The 19,042-nt window shown below is 40.4% G+C and overlaps 1 protein-coding gene across 5 annotated transcripts in view; it reads right to left on the bottom strand.

The window, feature by feature from the left end:
* The window catches only part of RCAN2 (regulator of calcineurin 2), an 85,599-nt gene that overhangs the window by 24,093 nt on the left and 42,464 nt on the right, over positions 1 to 19,042 (bottom strand). Inside the window, exon 1 of one of the 5 annotated variants that reach the window (XM_065681806.1) lies at positions 18,510 to 18,773. The exons of the other annotated variants lie outside the window; for them this stretch is intronic. Coding sequence (XP_065537878.1) covers positions 18,510 to 18,596 — 87 coding nt within the window. The 5' untranslated portion in view covers positions 18,597 to 18,773. Of the gene's footprint in view, positions 1 to 18,509; positions 18,774 to 19,042 lie in introns of those variants that run through there. 5 annotated transcript variants of the gene reach the window in all.

The following is a 19,042-nucleotide window of genomic DNA, read 5'->3' as shown; positions in this document are numbered from 1 at the left end:
TCTGTGCAAGGACAAGTCCACCAAGGCATGATAGCACTGCAGCAGCACCACAAACCTCCTGGTGAACAAAACAAGACACACTTGCCTCTTGAAAAATCAGCTGAACTAAATAAATTCCTGTTCAGCTTCCAACTCACCAGCACAACAAAAGGTACAGAGATAATATCTGCCCCAAAGCTTAATGGAAACAGCATTCACATTTCAGAAGAGGCTGACAAATGTCAGGGGCACAGAATTTTGCTGCGTTGCCTTTTCTGTTTTTAACCAGCTCACATCTCTGTTTACCTCAATGTGACGCACATTCCTCCTGCTTAGCTCCACTGATCTGGAAACCAAAGGCTCCTTCAAGATGAAATAAATTGTTCCTGTGGCAATGCCAAGGGGGTGATTTAATATAGTTTGGAGACTTCTCAATTCAATTTCACACCCAACGACTGAGCTAAAAGAAAAATCCACATTTTATGTTTCTTCTTTATAGGAGCACTGCTATTTTACTGTATCACCAGAAACAGCTTTCCTGAGCATCCCACATTTGAAGTACTCCAGTTCCAGATGCCGCATTAGCTCACTGAAACGCTGGAAGTGCTCTTTCAAACCAGCTGGCCAAATGCACATTATATGACTATATTTATTAGTTTTGCCCCCAGTGCTAGGGAGTGTTCTATAGAAACATCATTCTTTGTTCTCAGAGAAGCTACTTCTGATTCCTGTGCTGGCTAGCATTTTGTGCAACATCACTACATACTTCCTTTTTTATTTCTCGTTTGTAAAAAAAGCAAGAACAAAGATCTTGAAGGACTTAATGCAATTTCTGTTTTCCAAATAGCAGCCTTACATTTTAGCTTAAGAATGATAAAAATAATGCTCATAATGAAGCCACAAGGAAAATAATCAGGCCTGAAAAAAAAAAAGCCTTTTAATGTTATTTTACTTCAAGAATTCACACAATAACTATGTAGATAATGTATTCAGGGAGCTCCGAGGAGCTCATCTGCATTGGATTTACGAATATCCATAGTATCGATTTTATCTTGTTGCTGCAAACATTTAAGCCCATCAATTAATTGGTAGCACAAGGAACAAATTACTGTGTATATGTTTAGCCTGCTCCAATAATTTCTAAAGCTCCTATTACTGTAATCTGGCAAACAAAACTAAGGAAGAAAAACAACCTTAATTAGTTTTTACCAGTAGCTATGTTACTGTCAATAAGGGTGTTCCAAGGAGCACATCTCTACAGCAAAACAGTTGGTGCTGAGGACTTTCTGATCAGGTTCTGTGGTCTGAATGCCCATTAGCAGTTGGAATATATTAGGCACATTACTGGAGTGCACCTTCTGTATTAATTTCATCTGAAAGACATCCAGTTCATGAGCTGCTCTGTGATGTGGATGAAAAGCATAGTTTATGGAGGTCAACAGGAAAGCTGCCTCATGAGAATCCCCAAATTGGACTAAAAAAGCTAATGTAGATGCAAGCCAGGATCTCACATCAGAACAGTCAGTGGCACTCCTGGAAAAGCCAGAAAACCCCAACCAAATTCAAGTGCTAGGGACAAGAATAAATAAGGGACTGGTAGTCAAACTGGTGCAGGGAACGAGGATTAAAGTTATGCATTAGCTGTGTGAACAATATTCATACCAACTGTATAAACTTAGGGACTGTAAGAAAAGCCACATAAAATTCCAGCTTATTACACTATTTTTTATTGATCTTTGACAACTGAAGTTTCATCTCCTTAACCCTCCTGAGGTATACTCCTCTCCTCCTCTGTATGGTGACACTGAGGAGAGGACAGACTGACTCGTAGTCACAGCGCCCACTTACAGGCAACCATGGGGGCAGACCCAGTGTTTATGTAACTCATTCAGAAGCATTTAACTTCTATAAGCATACAAAACCCCAGTCAGAGCATCCAGAAAGCTCAACCCCTTAAAAATCTGTTTATTGCGCCTGTTGAAGTGTCAGGGGACACCTCTGTTGCTGTCAGTGACGCAGAACTGGGACCTCACTGAATGGAATGCTAAATGCAAGAAAGAAATACAATAAAGAGAACACTAAGAGCTGAGAAACTTTGTTTTATTTATACTCTTGGAGCTGCAATGTTGTAGACCATAAATAAATACATGCTATTCCTTCCCTATTCCTGTCTCAGCTCAGTTAAACTAGAAAAATCAACAAGAAAAAGCCAGGGGACAGTTTAAACAAATAAAATGCTTGCTTTGCCCATTCCTGATTTACTATTTGGCCTACAGTGATCAACATTTATAGCATTTCAGCTGTTTCTCATCACGGTCACGGGGAATGCTTTTCCCTTCCCTCTCCCCCAACTGCAGACTGCACTAACACGGCTAGAAACAAACTCGCCTAGATTTAGAAAGGACACTGACAATTTTGAAAGTGATGATTAAAACAAAAACAAGTCGGAGTGCACAACAGGGCTCATGCTCCTCCAGAAATGTTATTTAACCGACAAAGTAAGGCATGAGGGAAAACTATTAACCTGCAAAGATACATTGTCAGAACGTTAGTACAAAAATCGCTGCTGAAATGTAGCTTCAAAGGAAAACAGCCTACCTGGAGACAAAAATGTAGAAGGCGGTTTTCACTCAAGGTGCTGATGCTAAATGACACTTGTAACCCTTTAGATGAATACCACTGACCAAATCTGAGACCAAGACTAGTTCCAGCTGAACCTAGGATCTGTCAGGAGTTTAGAAAACAAGGGGTCTGTTCTGAGCCTCACAACTCAACGGGAGGATTTCCTTATTCCCTGTATTTCTTCCATGAGATGTAAACTGTTGTCCAAGTCTGATTTAATTCAGCCTTACCCAGGCTCTCTTATGAGTTTAGAAAGCAAAGGGGTCCAATCTGAACCTTGTGACTCAGTGGGAGGGTCTCCTTTACCCTTTTCATCCTTGATCTCTATAAAAATCATTTTAGCTTGATTCTACCTTGATTTTCCTTTATACATTCCATTAGACATAAGCTATTGACTGAGTCTGAGAGGAGGGAGGGTCTCCCTTACCCTTGGTGCCTTTGGTCTCTGTATCAATCATCTTTAGCTTGATTTTACAATTTTCCTTTGAATGCTTCATCCATAAATAACAAAGTGAACCTTGCCATCAAATTCTGTTAAGTCCTGCTTTTATAAATCATATTAAAACTGCTCTTCCTAATACCTTTGATGGTTGTTCTTTAAGCAACCCTATGCCACTCATTTTGCAACAGCACCTCTGCCCTAAAACCTAAAATAAAGAGCTATTCTCTCTTGCCTTTCTCCCTGCTACTGCAGCCCACACTCAGTGGGCAGAATCTGCAGTGCTGTGACCACTGTCTAACGCTTTGGTTGTACTATTTGACTGTTTCTTATTCTTGCCAGTCTGTCTCGACCATCTGTCATTCGCTGTCTTACACTTCATTTGCAAATTACTCAAGCAGGTCTGTCGTCTGTCTACATTTGAACAGCTCGTAGAAGCTGCAGCCTTTAAGACTGGCGTCTGTACAAGGATACATCAAGGTCAGTGATATGGGATCTCAAGTTGAGGTCTGTTGCAAACCTAGATAAACTACATGTGAATGGTGTTTCAGGCTTAATGGTATACAAAAAAAGTATCAGAAATAAACACGTAAGGAAGAGGTAAAAATAAACCCAAAATACTAAAGGAAAAAAAAAATCATCATTGGGCTGGAAAAGAGTAAAGGTGTGCATAAAGGGAAGTTTTTGCTTCCTAATGTGACAAATAGAGGCATATGGGAAACTCCTTATAGGATCCATTTCAGACATATTCTGACCTATTCTGCCTCTTGTACATCCAGCACAGCACAGGTGAGGGAATAGGAGCACACTGGTCACACTGCAATACACCAGAACTGAATGGATGACACGTGCAACTAAACCAAATATTACCCTGATGGCTGCATAAGGATTTGAGGGTGCAGGGTCACACAAGAGATGCTTACAGCACAGCTTTCTGCATTTTGCCCTTGGTTAATACAGCAAAGCCCTTCACATCCCACTAAACAATAGAGATCAATACAGTTTTCTTAATAGACATTAACTTGTTCTAGTTTCTAATTTCACTTTAAAATAGAGAGGTGGTCTAAGTGGGAAAAAATGGAAAAAGGAAGAGGAAAATAAAGTGAAATAAACAACTTTAAAGCATAGATCAGAAACTATGGCAGCTCTTTTAAACTGAGAGCTCCAGAAAAAATGTGTTGAATTGCTGCAATATCTTAAGCAAAATTATTTCCAGAAAAGGCTTTTATGATTCATGAAAGCCTCATTCTGTAGCTTGCCAGTGAAAATCCACCCTCATCATCAATTCTCTATGTATATTTTCTTTTCATACTGTTTTGCTCTTTGTAGTCCTTCCTTCATTAACTGTTTACAAGAAAACATTTGAGCTTGATGCATTTATTTGAAGAGGAAAAAAGTCTTATTTTTATTATTACAAAGGATATAGACTTCCTCACAGGAGCTGTGCTGTCAAAAACAGAAGACACCAGTGTGTGTATGTATTTTTTATATACATATATATGTGGGAATCGCCGGGAGACGAGCTCATCAGATGATGACCAACAAGTCTCGTTTATTGCTAAGCAGATCGATACTTATATACCTTGCTTGCATGTTTATAGTTTGGTTACAGAGAGATCATTGGCTTATAGCTTTTACATGTTACAAGATCATTGGTTTATAGCTTCTACATTTTTGCAGCTACACCGTGCACCCCCCCACCATCCTCCTTCTCATGCACTTATCACTTAGTGGCCTTGGCTGTGATTGGTCATAGTATGTTGCTGTTTGCCGGTGTCCTTCATTTCCTCATTATCTGGCATGAGAGGTTTGCACCATCTTCTACACAGATGTCTTGTTTCAGCTCGTTGATGGGAGCATGACCTTTGACCTTTTTTCGACAAGCCAATCCTCCACATATATATATATATATATATATATATATACTTAAAAAGAGGATAACTACAGGTAACAGTGTGTTCCTCCTAACTTCAACTGGCAGAACTTCTGTAGACTAAAATGATCCTATTTATACCCTGCACTGAAAGAGGCCACTATAAAAGACTGCAAGTATATCATTCTCCCACACTCACTGATTTGGTGCCCTCAGAGGAGCTATAATCTGCGGGGTACAATTGCTCTTGATGCTGTTATCACTCTGAAAAGTTGAACTGTGAACTTGATTTTGCAGATCATGGCAGAAAATGGATGGAAAGTATCTGCATAAAGAGAGATGATACACTCATCCCTCCATGCTGCTTCTATACTGTCACTGTAACACTCATTTCAGCCCTGTCCTACAAAATATTGAAGATGCTTTCCAGTTTGATTAAGTTTCTGTGGCAAAAAATGTGCTTGAAACATTCTTACAGTTAAGAGAGGCTATCTTCTCCCCCGTCACAGGTCACAGTCTTCAGAGGACTCCAGGATCCCAAGCATCAAAGAAATGCCATACAGTAGTCTACCTGCCTAATTAAAAATCCAGCATACTTTCATTTCCAGTATAAACCACAATGCTTAATTAGACTCTAACAACCTTACAGTGCTATAGTACCCAATGAAATCAAGAATTTAGCAATTTTCAGAAAACTGGGCTTGTGCAAGCCAGAAGAGGGGTTTTAGTTGGCAAGCAGCCTCACAGCACCAAGTGGTTACTGAGAGGACAGACCTGGTCTCTGTAACAAGTACATAAGGGCAGTAAAATAAGCAATAGTTTCATCTGCCTCAACAGCCACTAGTACTGTCCACTACCAGACAGAGTATAGGCAAGGGCATTTCAGTCTTACAGTGATATAATTGTTTTATTAGGCAGATGGAAGAAACCCCAGGGTGAAAAAGCAAATATTCCTGACCAAACTGCTCCCATGTCATTTTTCAACCAACTGGATAATTTCCAGTTGGCACAGATTTTGTTTAGAAGCAAGAACTGGAAAATAGACTAATCCTATCTTACAGCTAAAAACAGCACTGCTCTTCATCAAAATCATTTTCATTTCCTGATGTGAAAAATTTATCAGTAACAGCATGATATTAAAAAGATACTGGACTGGCATCATGAAACTGAAGCCATTCATCATAGACGTTGCCTTCTTACCGATTGCTCTGGATACCAGCAAGCCCAGTGACTGGCAAGCAGAGTGGTAACTGCATGAATTTTTACTCATTTTATGAAAAGTAAAAAAGTAGGACATATAAAAATAATTAGTACCCCATAGAGTCCAGTTCCTTGCCCTGTGGCACTTTTTCACACTGCCTCTGTGTCAAAGAATGGTGCATGCCTTGCAAATGCCATCACATGAGTCTATAATGTGTTTATCTGCAGTGCTGGAAACGAATGTGCAAATTTGAGAAGTCCGGCTTTGAGGACAATGAGATTTTAAAGCACTGAACTTTGGTGCAAATAGATTCTAAGTGACATAAGAAGACATGGGAATATCAATTTTAGGGGAACTAGTCAGTCAAAATAAGAGAATCACAGAAGAGCTTGGGTAGGAAAGGACCTTAAAGCTCACCCAGTTCCAACCCCCCCTGCCACGGGCAGGGACACCTTCCATTAGACCAGGTTGCTCCAAGCTCCATCCAACCCAGCCTTGAACACTGTCAGGGATGAAGCAGCCACAACTTCTTTGGGCAGCCTGTGCCAGTGCCTCACCACCCTCACCGTAAAGAACTTCTTCCTAATATCTAATGTAAATCTATCTAAATCTAAAATGAAAGGAAGCAACCTGTTCGCTACTGAGGTTACATCTTCCAGACCACTCAGCCTGATGCATGGACTATACCTACAAATCACTACGCTGCAGAAGCAGTGCCAATTGTAGCCTTAAGAACAGAATTTACACTTTTCAATTCAACTGAAATTGGAAATTGTACTTAGTAAGTTTGGGATACTAATATATCATTAAGAAGGACAAGTATCAACTACAAGTGAAAATTTAATCTTAGAAGTCACGCAGCCAAGCCCACAGGCTCTCTAGGGGACACTTAAACCAGAAACACAGTAGATATGGACTTCCTATATATATGAACCTTAAATTTGATGGAAAACATTTAGGGAAGAATAACTCTAAAGAGGTTGAAAGTAGGGTACCTTCGTATAGATAAGTAGTCTCAAAATATAGTAGTTCAATATATATCAATCTGCAGCTATTCTTAGCCACTCCATTTTAAACAGTGGTGCATACTCCTATTAATTTTCATTTTACCACATTTATAATAATTATTTAATCCCAAAGTAAATTCTCCTTATCCAAGACCTTTTCTTTATGAAATACTTAAGGTCCATTTGCTCTGCTTCTGGTTCACTATAAAACCACATGAACTATAAAACAGGATAATATACTTAAAGATTTAGCAGAAATTTTAGCAAACACTGAGCCAAAGACACTAAAAAATATTCTGTATTATTGTTGCCTAGGATGCAGTATGCATCGAGTACTCTCCTGTTTCGGGACTGCCACTTTATGCCAAGCAAATATATTTATCCAGCAACACTTAGTGACACCAAGCTCCTTTCACTACCCCAAGAAATATTACTACTTTGGGAGTTAAAATTGTGGGCCGGTAGCTTAAATCACTACAGTTTTATCAGTGGTTTCAGTCTAGTTATCTGCTACAAAAGCAAGAAATAGATATCTGAGCATCTTTCATCTTTACTCATTTATTTAAAGAATTCAGACAAAAATACATCAACTAAGTACGCCAATAACTTACTGCTAGTATAAGCAGCGTACTTATTACTGTTATGGCCTAGCATTTGGCATTGTTCCCAGCTGTTGTGATTAATAAGAATTTTGTTCAATTCAGTGATTCTCAGATTATGGTTCAAGGACTAGCAGTCACCTGCAGAAAGCTGCCTGGGTGCACAGCCTTGGAAGTCCTCTAATATAATCAGCTCTTTCTAAAGATAAAGGTACTACCTTTCACACTTCAGTGGTTTTCTTCTTAGGATCTGTAAACAAGATGGCAACATGAAATCTCATTTTTTGACAAAAAATGTGCATCTGTAAAGTATAACCAGCCTCAAGAGACAAATATCGCACCAGCACTGACCAGCTTACTTAAACTGACCCGCAGTCACATTAGCACAGAACCCAAACCAGGAAACCACCACTCAACAGGATTAATGCACCCAAGAAACCACAACAATATTCACAACTCGAGAGCTTTCAGTCAGCTTGACAACATGGCCAGAGAGCAGCAGGTCAAGGGAGGTGATTCTGCCCCTCGGCTCTACTCTCATGAGACCCCACCTGCAGTACTGAATCCAGCTCTGGGGGTCTCAGCACAAAAGGGACATGGACCTATTGCAGCAAGTCCAGAGGAGGCCAAGATGACCAGAGGGCTGGAACTTCCAAAGTACTTACAAACTTACTTCCAAAATTCAAGTCAGATAAAGTATCTATAATCATCCAGACCCTTCTTCCCCTCCTCCATTCAAATAGAAATGCTACTTCTCTCCAACAGCAGTCTCTCTGTAACCTACGAATTCTCAAAGATAATTGCAAATGGTAGCAAGATTATTTCAACTGTATCCTAAAGCATTCTTTGGTAGATTTTATCAGGTCCTGTACACTTGAATAACTGTCTTATCTCTGCATTTTTAGCACTTTATCTCTGTTCTGGCCACTACTAGGGTTGGGTTTTTTCTATTAATTCAGCTACTTATTAGTCAAGCACTTTATATAACACTGTTCATTATGCATCTTGCTGTTAATGGATTTGCACATTGTTTTCCTCTCACTTTTTCTGCATCACCAGACCTTCCTTGTTCCTATTTAAATCCTCAGTTAATTGAAATCAATTTTGTAATTTTGCACACTCGGTTTTCACTTTATATATAAATCCGTAAACTGCTGTAAAGCAAAAGTTTTATCTGATCTAGCCACAAGAGTCTTCTAATGTATGTCCTATCTGTCCTTTGCAACAGGACAGATAATCTCCATTATGCATTCAACAGTGCCTCCTTAAACGCTAGCTCCCATGCACTCCTCAATCTCAGATAATTGTCTTAGGAGACACTGTTTACCAGCTCCATAAAGGTGCTGAAAATGACTTTTTAAAACATAATAATTTTCCTTGTTCATCCGATCGCAGACTCCCTTCATTTCAAAAGCTTGCTTCAAAACAACTTCCACCGAAAGTACTTGACATTATTAATTTCTTCCTTAGTTGCCAAGATCAAAATCAAGAATCAAATACAAATCAGCTACCTCCACTTGCTGAAAAGTGTGCCCAGAACATTCTCATAATTTATCATGTCCTGCTGTATCCCTTCCTGTTTGGATACTTCCAACAATTCAGAAATTACTGGATTTCTAGTATCATCTACCACACTGGACAGAAACAACAAGGGAGAAAACACCTTTCCTTCCTGCGTTTTAGAAGGATCCAGCAGAAAGCAAGACAGAGAAGGTCATGATTCTATAAGGTAGGAATAAGATATATTAAAAGAGCACAGATTTTCTTTTTTTTTTTGTAGGGTTTACAAAATAGTTTCTGTCTTACACATGCATATGTAGCTGAGTCTAGCCACATTCATTCCTTTAATTCCTTGTAAGACATACAACAACAAGAAGTTTTGAGGAGGAAGTTGAGAACAGGAGTAGCCCACAGTAACAGTTCACAAAGGGATTTTGTTACGTGGAGGTGGAATGGAAGCCTGTGGAAGATTTCACGACAGCAGAAAGCTGTCAAGATTGATGCACCTAAGGTTTCAATGATGCTAACATCTGACTGGTGACAGCTTTTGTCACAAAGTCCTCCGTTTCTTGACCACCACTGAGTTTTGTCAGCATCTTGTGTCAGCTTCTGCTCTCAAAGTCCTTAAATCATTCCACTACACCATGAGAAGTCTAAGTCATCTGCTCATTCCTTGGTCTTCCATTGAGCATTCTTGTTTTCATCAATTCTCTGTCCATCCTAACTTCTCTGCCCCTGCCGCCACTCAATCATAAGGCCTGCCACAACCGACCTCCCTGCCCCAGCCTCAGCAAGAGTTTTCTCCATTCTTGGTCTTGCACCACAGAGTCACTTCTGATGGGGAAAAAAAAACCCTATCATCATACCGACTTCCCTCCTCTGAAACTCCTTCCTCATTTCAGCCACCTTTTTTAATGACCAACTGCTTTCCTCCTGCCTCAGGTTAAAACCACAGCTCAGAGGACTTCCACCTACGACCTGCTCCTTAAAGATACGTGCTTCTTTTAATGTTCCTCTTTGAGGGAGAAAGGCCATTTCTGATGGTGGGTTGATTTTGGGTTTGGGTTTGGTTTGTTTTTATCAGCACAAGCAAATAAAATAATGCTGCCCAAAACAAAACACACACACCCCAAACAAACAATACCCAGCTAGAAAGGGCACATGTCAAACCAACAGCTACAGAGAACTGGTACTTAAAACAAATTTCCCAATATAGTTCTAACTATTTAGACAATGCAAAAGTCTGTATTCTTATTGGTTATTGGCTCTCCCTGGGAAACATGGAAAAGTAACCAATACTGAAGGCTCCCAGACAAGAGAATACACACCAAAGGATGATGAATACTTGAAGCTGGTAAACCTGGAATAAGACTTACACAGCAAATGAAATAATCATAATCTTATCTCCTCCATAAATGGAATTTCATTTCAGGAGAGGGTCAGCAGTTCTTTTACTACAGTTTGTTCATCTGCCTGCACATCAGCACATCTGACCTATGTGAATACAAGGACAAATGAGATTTTGCAAGGTTACCACTGCTCTGGGCATGACATGGGTATAACACAGCAGAGCTCACCACAATGCTTGATTCAGCTGTTTGAATGCCTCCACCTTTTATGGCCAGTGTATCAAGATTACTCACCACAATATATGAAGCAGACAGATACCTCTGCAAGTGACAAATTGAGCTGAAGAAATTACAGCATACAGCTGCCTGCTGATCCTGCTCTGAGCACAACAGGTTCACTGTGTTTCCCAGCTCAGTGATTGTTATTTCAACAGATAGGACTATCTGGTACTGCAAAACTGGAGGATTTTCCATGCTGCAGTACATTTCTCTGCCAAATGTAAAGCCATGCTGCAAGATAAAGTCCATCTCTCCATCCAGATGCTGTCGCAACCTCAGGCAGATTCTAAAAGGCAGCAAGGTTGGACTAGTTTCAACCCCTCTCTTCCCTTCCCAAAACAGACAGTAACTAAGCAAAGCCCCTTGTTGTCTGGCAAATGTCTACAGCTCAAACAGCATCTGAGGTTGAACACCTACAGAACCTGATACATTCTAATCCACTTTCCTAGTTAGAAAACTTATTTCCTGGTTCCTTAGTTCTCCGTCTGCAAATGAGAACACTTGGAACTTTCTGTGTACAACACCACTTTGAAGTTTTTCAGCAACTCTGGGAGTACGGAACAGCCAGCCTGCCATAGAGATGCTGCTGCATGCCCCCTAGCTCTGCAGTGTGCTATGCAAAGGTCCCGCAAGGACAACACGGCTGTTGACTCCTTCAGAGCTGCAACAACCAAGGGCTTCTCCTTGATTCAGCACCAACAGAAATTCCAAATGGGGGCAGTTAAATGCATCACAAGAACACTGATGCTGTGAGAAGATGACCTGTGCTTTCAGGAATTAACATGAACAAAGCAGAAATCAGCCTGAATTCTAGAAGGAAAGCATAGGCTGGAAACAAACTCAATGGCTTCATGTGCATTCTAGAACCACTGTCAATGAGGAAAAAAAATGGAGAAGTTTGTGTTTGGCCTGAAAAAAACTCTGCATATATAATATCCTACACTGAGGGCAGCTAAGCTGTCACAGATTCATAAAATAGTTAGGGTTGGAGAGGACCTTAAGATCACCTTGTTCCAACTCTGCTTCAGGTATTAGAAGCAGCAACTGAGGCTCATCTCTATGATCTACACCAAAGAAGAGTCAAGACTCAACACTAAGAAGTCAATAAAAACAGTTACTGTAAGAAGGGTTAGACAGTAGAGACTCAGAAGTCTCCCACGGAGAAATCTGAATTCAGTTGGCATTTAGAAGAGGGTGCACACTGACAGCCACGTCAATGGGGAAACATTCTGAAGTCCACGCACAGAGTCCTGGCACCGCTGTAAATATGTGGAAGGAAAACACAGAATCCTGCAGCAACTGAGCACTGACTAGAGGCTGAGCTTGGCAAGTTTCTGGACCTCAGCAGCTTGTGTGTTAGTCGAGGGTTTGATAAACTGCGGCACTCTTCTTGTTCAGCATCTCTTCACCAAGGAAGAATTCACTGCTTGAGATCACACTGTCATGGTTGTTTGCATTCTAGCATATGATCAGATAATATCTTCCAAAGCAAATATGCTGTTTAGCACATGAATGGTCAAAACTAAGTAGATTATTTAATGCCTTTGGCAGAATCACTCCTAGAAAATATTAAAGAACTGTCCAATCACAAAGCATAGCCATTAGTCTATGTGCAAAATAATGCATTAAAGAGATACACATAATAAGGTTGGTGCAGACCTCTGACTCAAAACTTGAAACTTCTCTCGGTATCAAAGCTTAGATCACGCTATGAAGCAGGCAACAGTATCAGCAAAGCTTGAGACAAACCACTGCACATACACATTACCTGCAGAGATGAATGAAGCTAGTCACTAGAGACATGAAAACAACGTTTCTGAAATGCTTTCTTTAAGAAAACCACAAAGAATTTGGGTATTTCACCTATATAGACTTTTCTGGGAATTCTAAACAAAATAATTGCCTAGAAAACTCAGTATCACACTTGCATGTGTATTAGAAGTACCTCAATCTATAGCTGTACTGATTAATTCCTCAAATGTGCTGAAGAAAAACGTCATCTCTGTATTGCTCCTTACATAGGCTGGGCCATTTATCAGCATAATTGCAAGCTCGCTCTTACCTTATTACCTGCCTTGGATTAATGCTGCATGTTCTAGCAATGCATTCTAGCTGTTACTTATTTTCATTTGATGACAAATTGCTGGTTGTCTTGTTATCCTTATGAAAAGGAAGTATCTTCATGTGGCTTCCAACAGAAAGGAGGATAGAATATAAAAACCTCTGACTTGTTCTCCTGTTCACTCTGTTAGTATTAAAAGGGTGAAGAATGACAAACAGAAAGCGTGCCATATTCACAGGTGTGTAAGCACCTGCAGCTGCAACTGACCTCCAGTGAAACAGCAGCATTCCCTTCTGAGGCAAGAAAAAAGCAAACAGAAATCACTGGAGATACAAAAAAAGCAAATACCAATAACTGAAGGTTAAAAAAACAAATACGAATCATTGAAGGTTAAAAAGGCAAATACAAATAACTGAAGGTAAGCCTAAAGGCACACCATGACACTTAGAAGTCTTACAACTGTATTACTTCTTCTTTGGAGATTTCTTAAGGAGTTCACTTGCCTTCACATGGGGCTGTTAGAAGGACAAAGCCCAATCTATTCCTGTTACGCTGGTTTCCAGCAGTGCTTCAGTCTTGCAGCAGCACTAGGTGCATGAGCCCCCAGGTTTGCTGGCTCAGTCTCTGGGCACTGACACTGAAGCCATGCAGCAGGGTCTATGTGCTGGAAACAGCACTACATCCTCTGAGAAGCTTTGAAGAACAGAGAGAACAGGGCTACCATGACACTGAAAGCAGAAGGTCTCTCGGACATGTACCTGCTTATTTAGGTCCTAAATATTTCTGTTGCTTTTGAAATTTTTTCATATTTAGAACATAGCAACTACTATGATATATATAGAGAGAGACATTACAACCCTCTTAAAGGTGATATCTTTTATCTAACACCCTTATTCTACATCAGTTATATCAATATTACAGCTTTTTGAAGACTAGAAAAAGAGGTTGCACTTTGCTCTCCAAAGCAAACAGTCCTATTTTAAAAGCATTATTACAGGTGGAGTAAATGAGCAAGAAAGCTAAATGTTTTCATTCTTCCTCTTTGTTACTTACTCTAGGTGAAGACAGTCAGTAAGCAGAGATCAAAAGACGTATGTATCTATTTCTCAAGCAGAACTACTGGATCTTGAAGATTTCACAGATGCAACATTATTTGCAAATAGAAAGAACTATCAAGTGCAGGAAATACTAACAGAAGTTTTAAAGCAATCCTTTCAAGCCATCGGGATATTTTTTGTAGTCATGCTGCTGTTTGATTTCCTCCTTATGCCCGCAGTCTACGGAGTCTTATGACTGAGCAACAGTCTTCCCACAAATCAAGCTCATGTGACTAAGAAGAAGAATTTGAAGAAGAGAAAGCCTGAAACTCACAAGAAGTCATGATTTTTGCCACTGGGCAGCTGGCAGCATCCAGAGGGGCAGCAACACTCCTCCAGCTTGCTTCACTTGACTCTAATCTTGGAGCACTTGAACTTTAAACCTCAGAACATCTTTGTGAATGAGCCACTTTCACAAATTGGAGGATTTTGTAAGTGGAGAGCAAAACCCACAAGAATCTTGCATGTTTTTGCCCTCTAGACTCAGAGGTTTAGATACAATATCAGCCTGTTAAACCTCTCAAAGGCAACTGCAGGGCAATGACTGATCTCCAAACCATCCATCCCGAACAACTAGCATTATCAGTGTGCTCACTGGAGCATCTGAACTGAATAATGAGTTTACAAATTGACAGACATCCCACTCCAACTGGAATTAATCCTCCAAAGCAATACAGTCAACACAGTGAAACTATTTCTCCTATTCCCTTTTGCTGCCTGGCTCATGTCCACATTGTTTTTCCTCTGCATTAAGATAATGGTCCTATCCACATTACATTATTCTCTTCAGATACAAATTCAATTGGCTTGGATCATAAATATTTCTTCTCTGTTACAGTAGTGCCTTGCAGCCCCAGCCATACCTTGATGCCAAGAGGAACAGTGCATATGAACATAACTGAAGAGAGAAGACGAATTATGAATAATATATGACTATCTTGCTTAGAGTAAGAAGTATGAGTTTAAATTCTCTTCCACAGTTTCAGTGATGTCTGTAATTTCTCTATTAGAAATAAACAAGATATTCATTAATTGATTGCTTATGTAACAAAGATCATTACATAAAATTATCACCTAGAGGCACTGACAGAAGAATGGTAATTATCCAGGTGAACTTCAAAGCACAACTGCACTTTGTGAGTTCTATGGTTGCCTTCTCACCTCTGCTGGTTCCCGATACTCATGCCCAATACAGTTAGCAGCATGTTGATTAGCCTGATCCTATTTTGAGATTATAAAAGACAATTCAAAGCAGCAGCTGATCAAAATCAGAAGGCCTGTTGGATGAATTCATGGATGGTAAACCAACGGTGTCAGTGCTGCAGGCCAGCTGCCAGTTTCAGGGCATCCAAACAAGCGGGTGTTTGCTGAAAGGATGAGCCATTCCCAATGCTGAAACTAAAAAGCTTTGCCTTCCGTACTACGTAATCACTCACAAGCCAAATGGAAAAAAGAGGATTTCTGAGCTGTATGCCAGATGCTAAGAGCCTACAGAATAAGGTCACTTCCACAGGTGGAAAAGCATTAATAAGACAAGCCACTCAACTCTGCCCTAAGCCCTGTGCCAAGCAGCAGGTGTTGCCTCTCTATGTAAGAATCCTCCAGCACTTCTCTGGAGGAGCAGCAAATACATACCACCTGCTGCGAGAGCTCCTGCTCCACAGCCCCAACACAAACCCTGCTCTTCCAGCACAGGTCTGGCAAATGGGGCAGCTCCTCTCCAGCCTCCAGCCACCCACCACAAGCAGGACAACGGTGGCTCAGTACAGCCAGTATCTTTCTCTGGAGCCCCACATCAGTTCTAAACCTACATTGAAATGAAAGCCATCTATGCTGCAGGCAAATCTAAGCCACAATCCTGGCTCACATTAAAGAAGTACTTCTACAGTGCTAATAGCTCATTTTAGGAAATCTCATCAAGCAACACATGTATCATGAAATCCTTAATACATATGTTCTACCACTGAAGGAACATTTCCTTCGCACTGCCAGAAGGTTCTCTACAAAAACAACTTTCCCCTGCATGAAGAGCTGTATAGCAGAAGACAACTGGAAGGACAATAGCCTAGATTTCAGTTTTCAGTAGTACTTGTGCCTCCCAGTCGGCCTGCAGAAGGGCTGGACAGAGCAGTACTCACAGAATCATAGAATGGTTTGGGTTGGAAAGGACCTCAAGATCATTTAGTTCCAACACCCCTGCCATAGGCAGGGATGCCTCACACTAGGTCACATCGCCCAAGCCTCATGGGAGAACAGGGGAAGGGGAGATGGCAGGATTGCTGGGCTTGCTTTTGCTCTTTTACTTCAGTTTCCACATCCATCTCTTCTCAGAAACAGCCTCCTTCCTTTTCAGACTTAAAGCTTGATGTTCCCTTTATCCTGCCAAAGTCAACATAAACATTACCATATTGACTGTGACCATTCTGTTAATAAAAACCCAACACCTTGAAGTGAACCCCTTTTGCAGTCAAATAAAACCATTGTATTTCGCTGCAGTTTTCCTAGGAGTGAGTAAAGAGCAGCAGATGTTTCCACCTTTAGATTATCAGTAGTGCTGAAACTTTGACAAAGGGGATGCTACACTACAGCCTGCTGTGTAGCAACTGGGGCTGAGAGCAGGGCTGGTGGGGCTCGAGCACGGGCAGCAGGCGCGCTGCGGCAGCACTGCACGCAGCCTCCCGAAGCCGAGTTTGGGCACAACTAAGTGGAAATTAGTCTGCAGTGAGCTGTGGGTCACCAAGGACAGGCTGCTTTCAGCATCTAAGCCAAACAACTTCAAAATAGACTTTGCGTCTAAGCTGCAGTGGAGTCTGCAGTGCAGTCACCATTGGAAATGTACCCAAAGTCTTTGCACTCAACATTTTAATTCAGACATCCGTAAGAAAAAGAAAAAATATAAAGGCAGTTTTAACTGCAAGTAATGAAAAGGATTACAGTTTCTGTAATGTCTCTGTAACCCTTTTGTTCTCTTTTATCTGTGTTCCTGGGCCATACTTTCCAAATGCTGCAGCTTAAATCACGCTCATCTAAGTCTAACCAAAGTCAATGGAAGGCTTTCTGCTGATTTCATGGAAACCAAGACTTTGCTTTTTCATTGCTACTGTCGTGAATAAGGATACAAGAGATCACTACAACCCGAACATCTAGCATAGTCTTATGTTGAACATGGACCTGTCAATAAAAGACAGTTGCTCCAGGTACAAACTCATCACAACACAGGTGTAGCTCCTAAATGAAAATATGTAGATATATTCTTAAGGAAGAAATAAATGAATAAATAAAGAAAGAAAGGAATAAGCAGACATTTTACTACTTCAAAACACTACAGAAAACATGTCCCACTGCAGGCAAGGCTGTTCACCTGAACCATTCCTCTGAATTACTCACTATTTCATCTCTAAATCCAGTTTTAAACTGTTAAAAGAAAGCTTTTTAAATTAAGAAGAATCTCTTGCTGGCAACACGAAAGCATCTGTACAAAGTACACACGACAGCACCTGGTAACAAATTCACAGGGAAATAAACCCCATAATGATCTCCTGCAAATAAAAGTGGTTTTATTTCCAGATACTTCCGTTAGCTTCAATGTTTGACTCAGAATTAAACAGCACAGGGATTCAAAATTTTACCTCCAATTAAATCCTTTTCTTCCCTGTTCCATTTTTTCAGTACTAAGAACAATCAGATTAGGAACTAGCGTTGTCTGTATCTTTGTCCTTTAAATAAACTGCTGGATATCACTGTATTATGCCTATAAGCTGTGAAAAGCATACTTAATATTCCTCTTTCAAACTTAATTTGCAGTGATTTTCTTGCAGCAATATGAGAATAAAAGATGATAATTGATTTCAACAGTAAGCAATTACACACAATGACTTTTCTATAGCAATTGCCTAATTAAGAGACAATTAAAAGCCCACCATACCAAGCCTTTAAGCATTGCTTCTGAGGTATTCATAGGATATGCAAGATGCACAACTTTCTGTATTCTGTTATATTGCAGATGCACCAAAATACTGGCTCCAAACTTTTAACCCTTCACAAAAAATTTATACTTGTACACATGATCCGGATCCGAAGGAAAGAAACAGCTTCTGTTCAACTGAGTAAAAATATGTGCGGATTATCAACATCGATAAATAACATCAGTGGCAAGGCGGACACTGGGCTAAAAATACCTCACCAAAAGTAACAATGAATGGCTTGTTATGAGTATGAAGCATGCATATGCACAGATGTCAGTTATATAACCCATTTCTTGTATCATTAAAGAGTAAACACCAGCCTATTCTTTCAGCTTCTGAAAACACAGTAAAAAGCAGGCACATTTCTCTCCCATATTCCTCTCCCCTAATTAACAGATTTTTTTTTAACTGCGTGACTTTTACTACTGCAGCAGAATCACATCTGCCTCCTTAGTCTGAACTGCTACATACAAATTCCTATTGCTCCCAAAGGCTTTCCTAAGAAGCATCCGTAACAAAAGAATTGTAGGCGCATACCTTAACCTCTTGGTTGGCAAAAACCTCCACATCAACCCCACAGGCAACCAGAGTGGAGACATCACAGTCCATGCTACGAGCTGGCATCCCCCTCTGTTGTACACAGAGTTAGGCAACCTCGGAGTTACAAATGATTAGAAGGAAAAAACCAAATCTTCAATTCAGTGTTGCAGTTGAACAGTCCAAGATCCTGCTTCAATGCTGACAAGAACTGCAAGCTTCCGACACAAGCTCTTTGCACTTAACTGAGTTGCTCCTTGCTTTTCCCCCGTACACCCACCAACTGAGCAGGCACAGCATAGTAACAGCGCTATTCCATCTCTCATGGCAATGACATCACCACAAAGACTGACATAAGCTAAATCTATTTTTTTCAACCCTTTTATCTCTAGGCAGCACAGCGGATCAAATTGAACATGATTATGTGCTAAATCTGAACTTGGACTAAATCAATTCAAGCAGCGTTCACTGGCAACTGAGTCATAGCTGTTGTTTCAGCTGAGTGCTTATGTTGGCAAAAAAGATTGCCTGAC

The sequence above is a fragment of the Lathamus discolor genome, chromosome 5 (genome assembly GCF_037157495.1).
Source record: "Lathamus discolor isolate bLatDis1 chromosome 5, bLatDis1.hap1, whole genome shotgun sequence".
NCBI classification, from domain to species: domain Eukaryota; kingdom Metazoa; phylum Chordata; class Aves; order Psittaciformes; family Psittacidae; genus Lathamus; species Lathamus discolor.
This window is presented reverse-complemented; position numbering and strand designations above follow the sequence as displayed.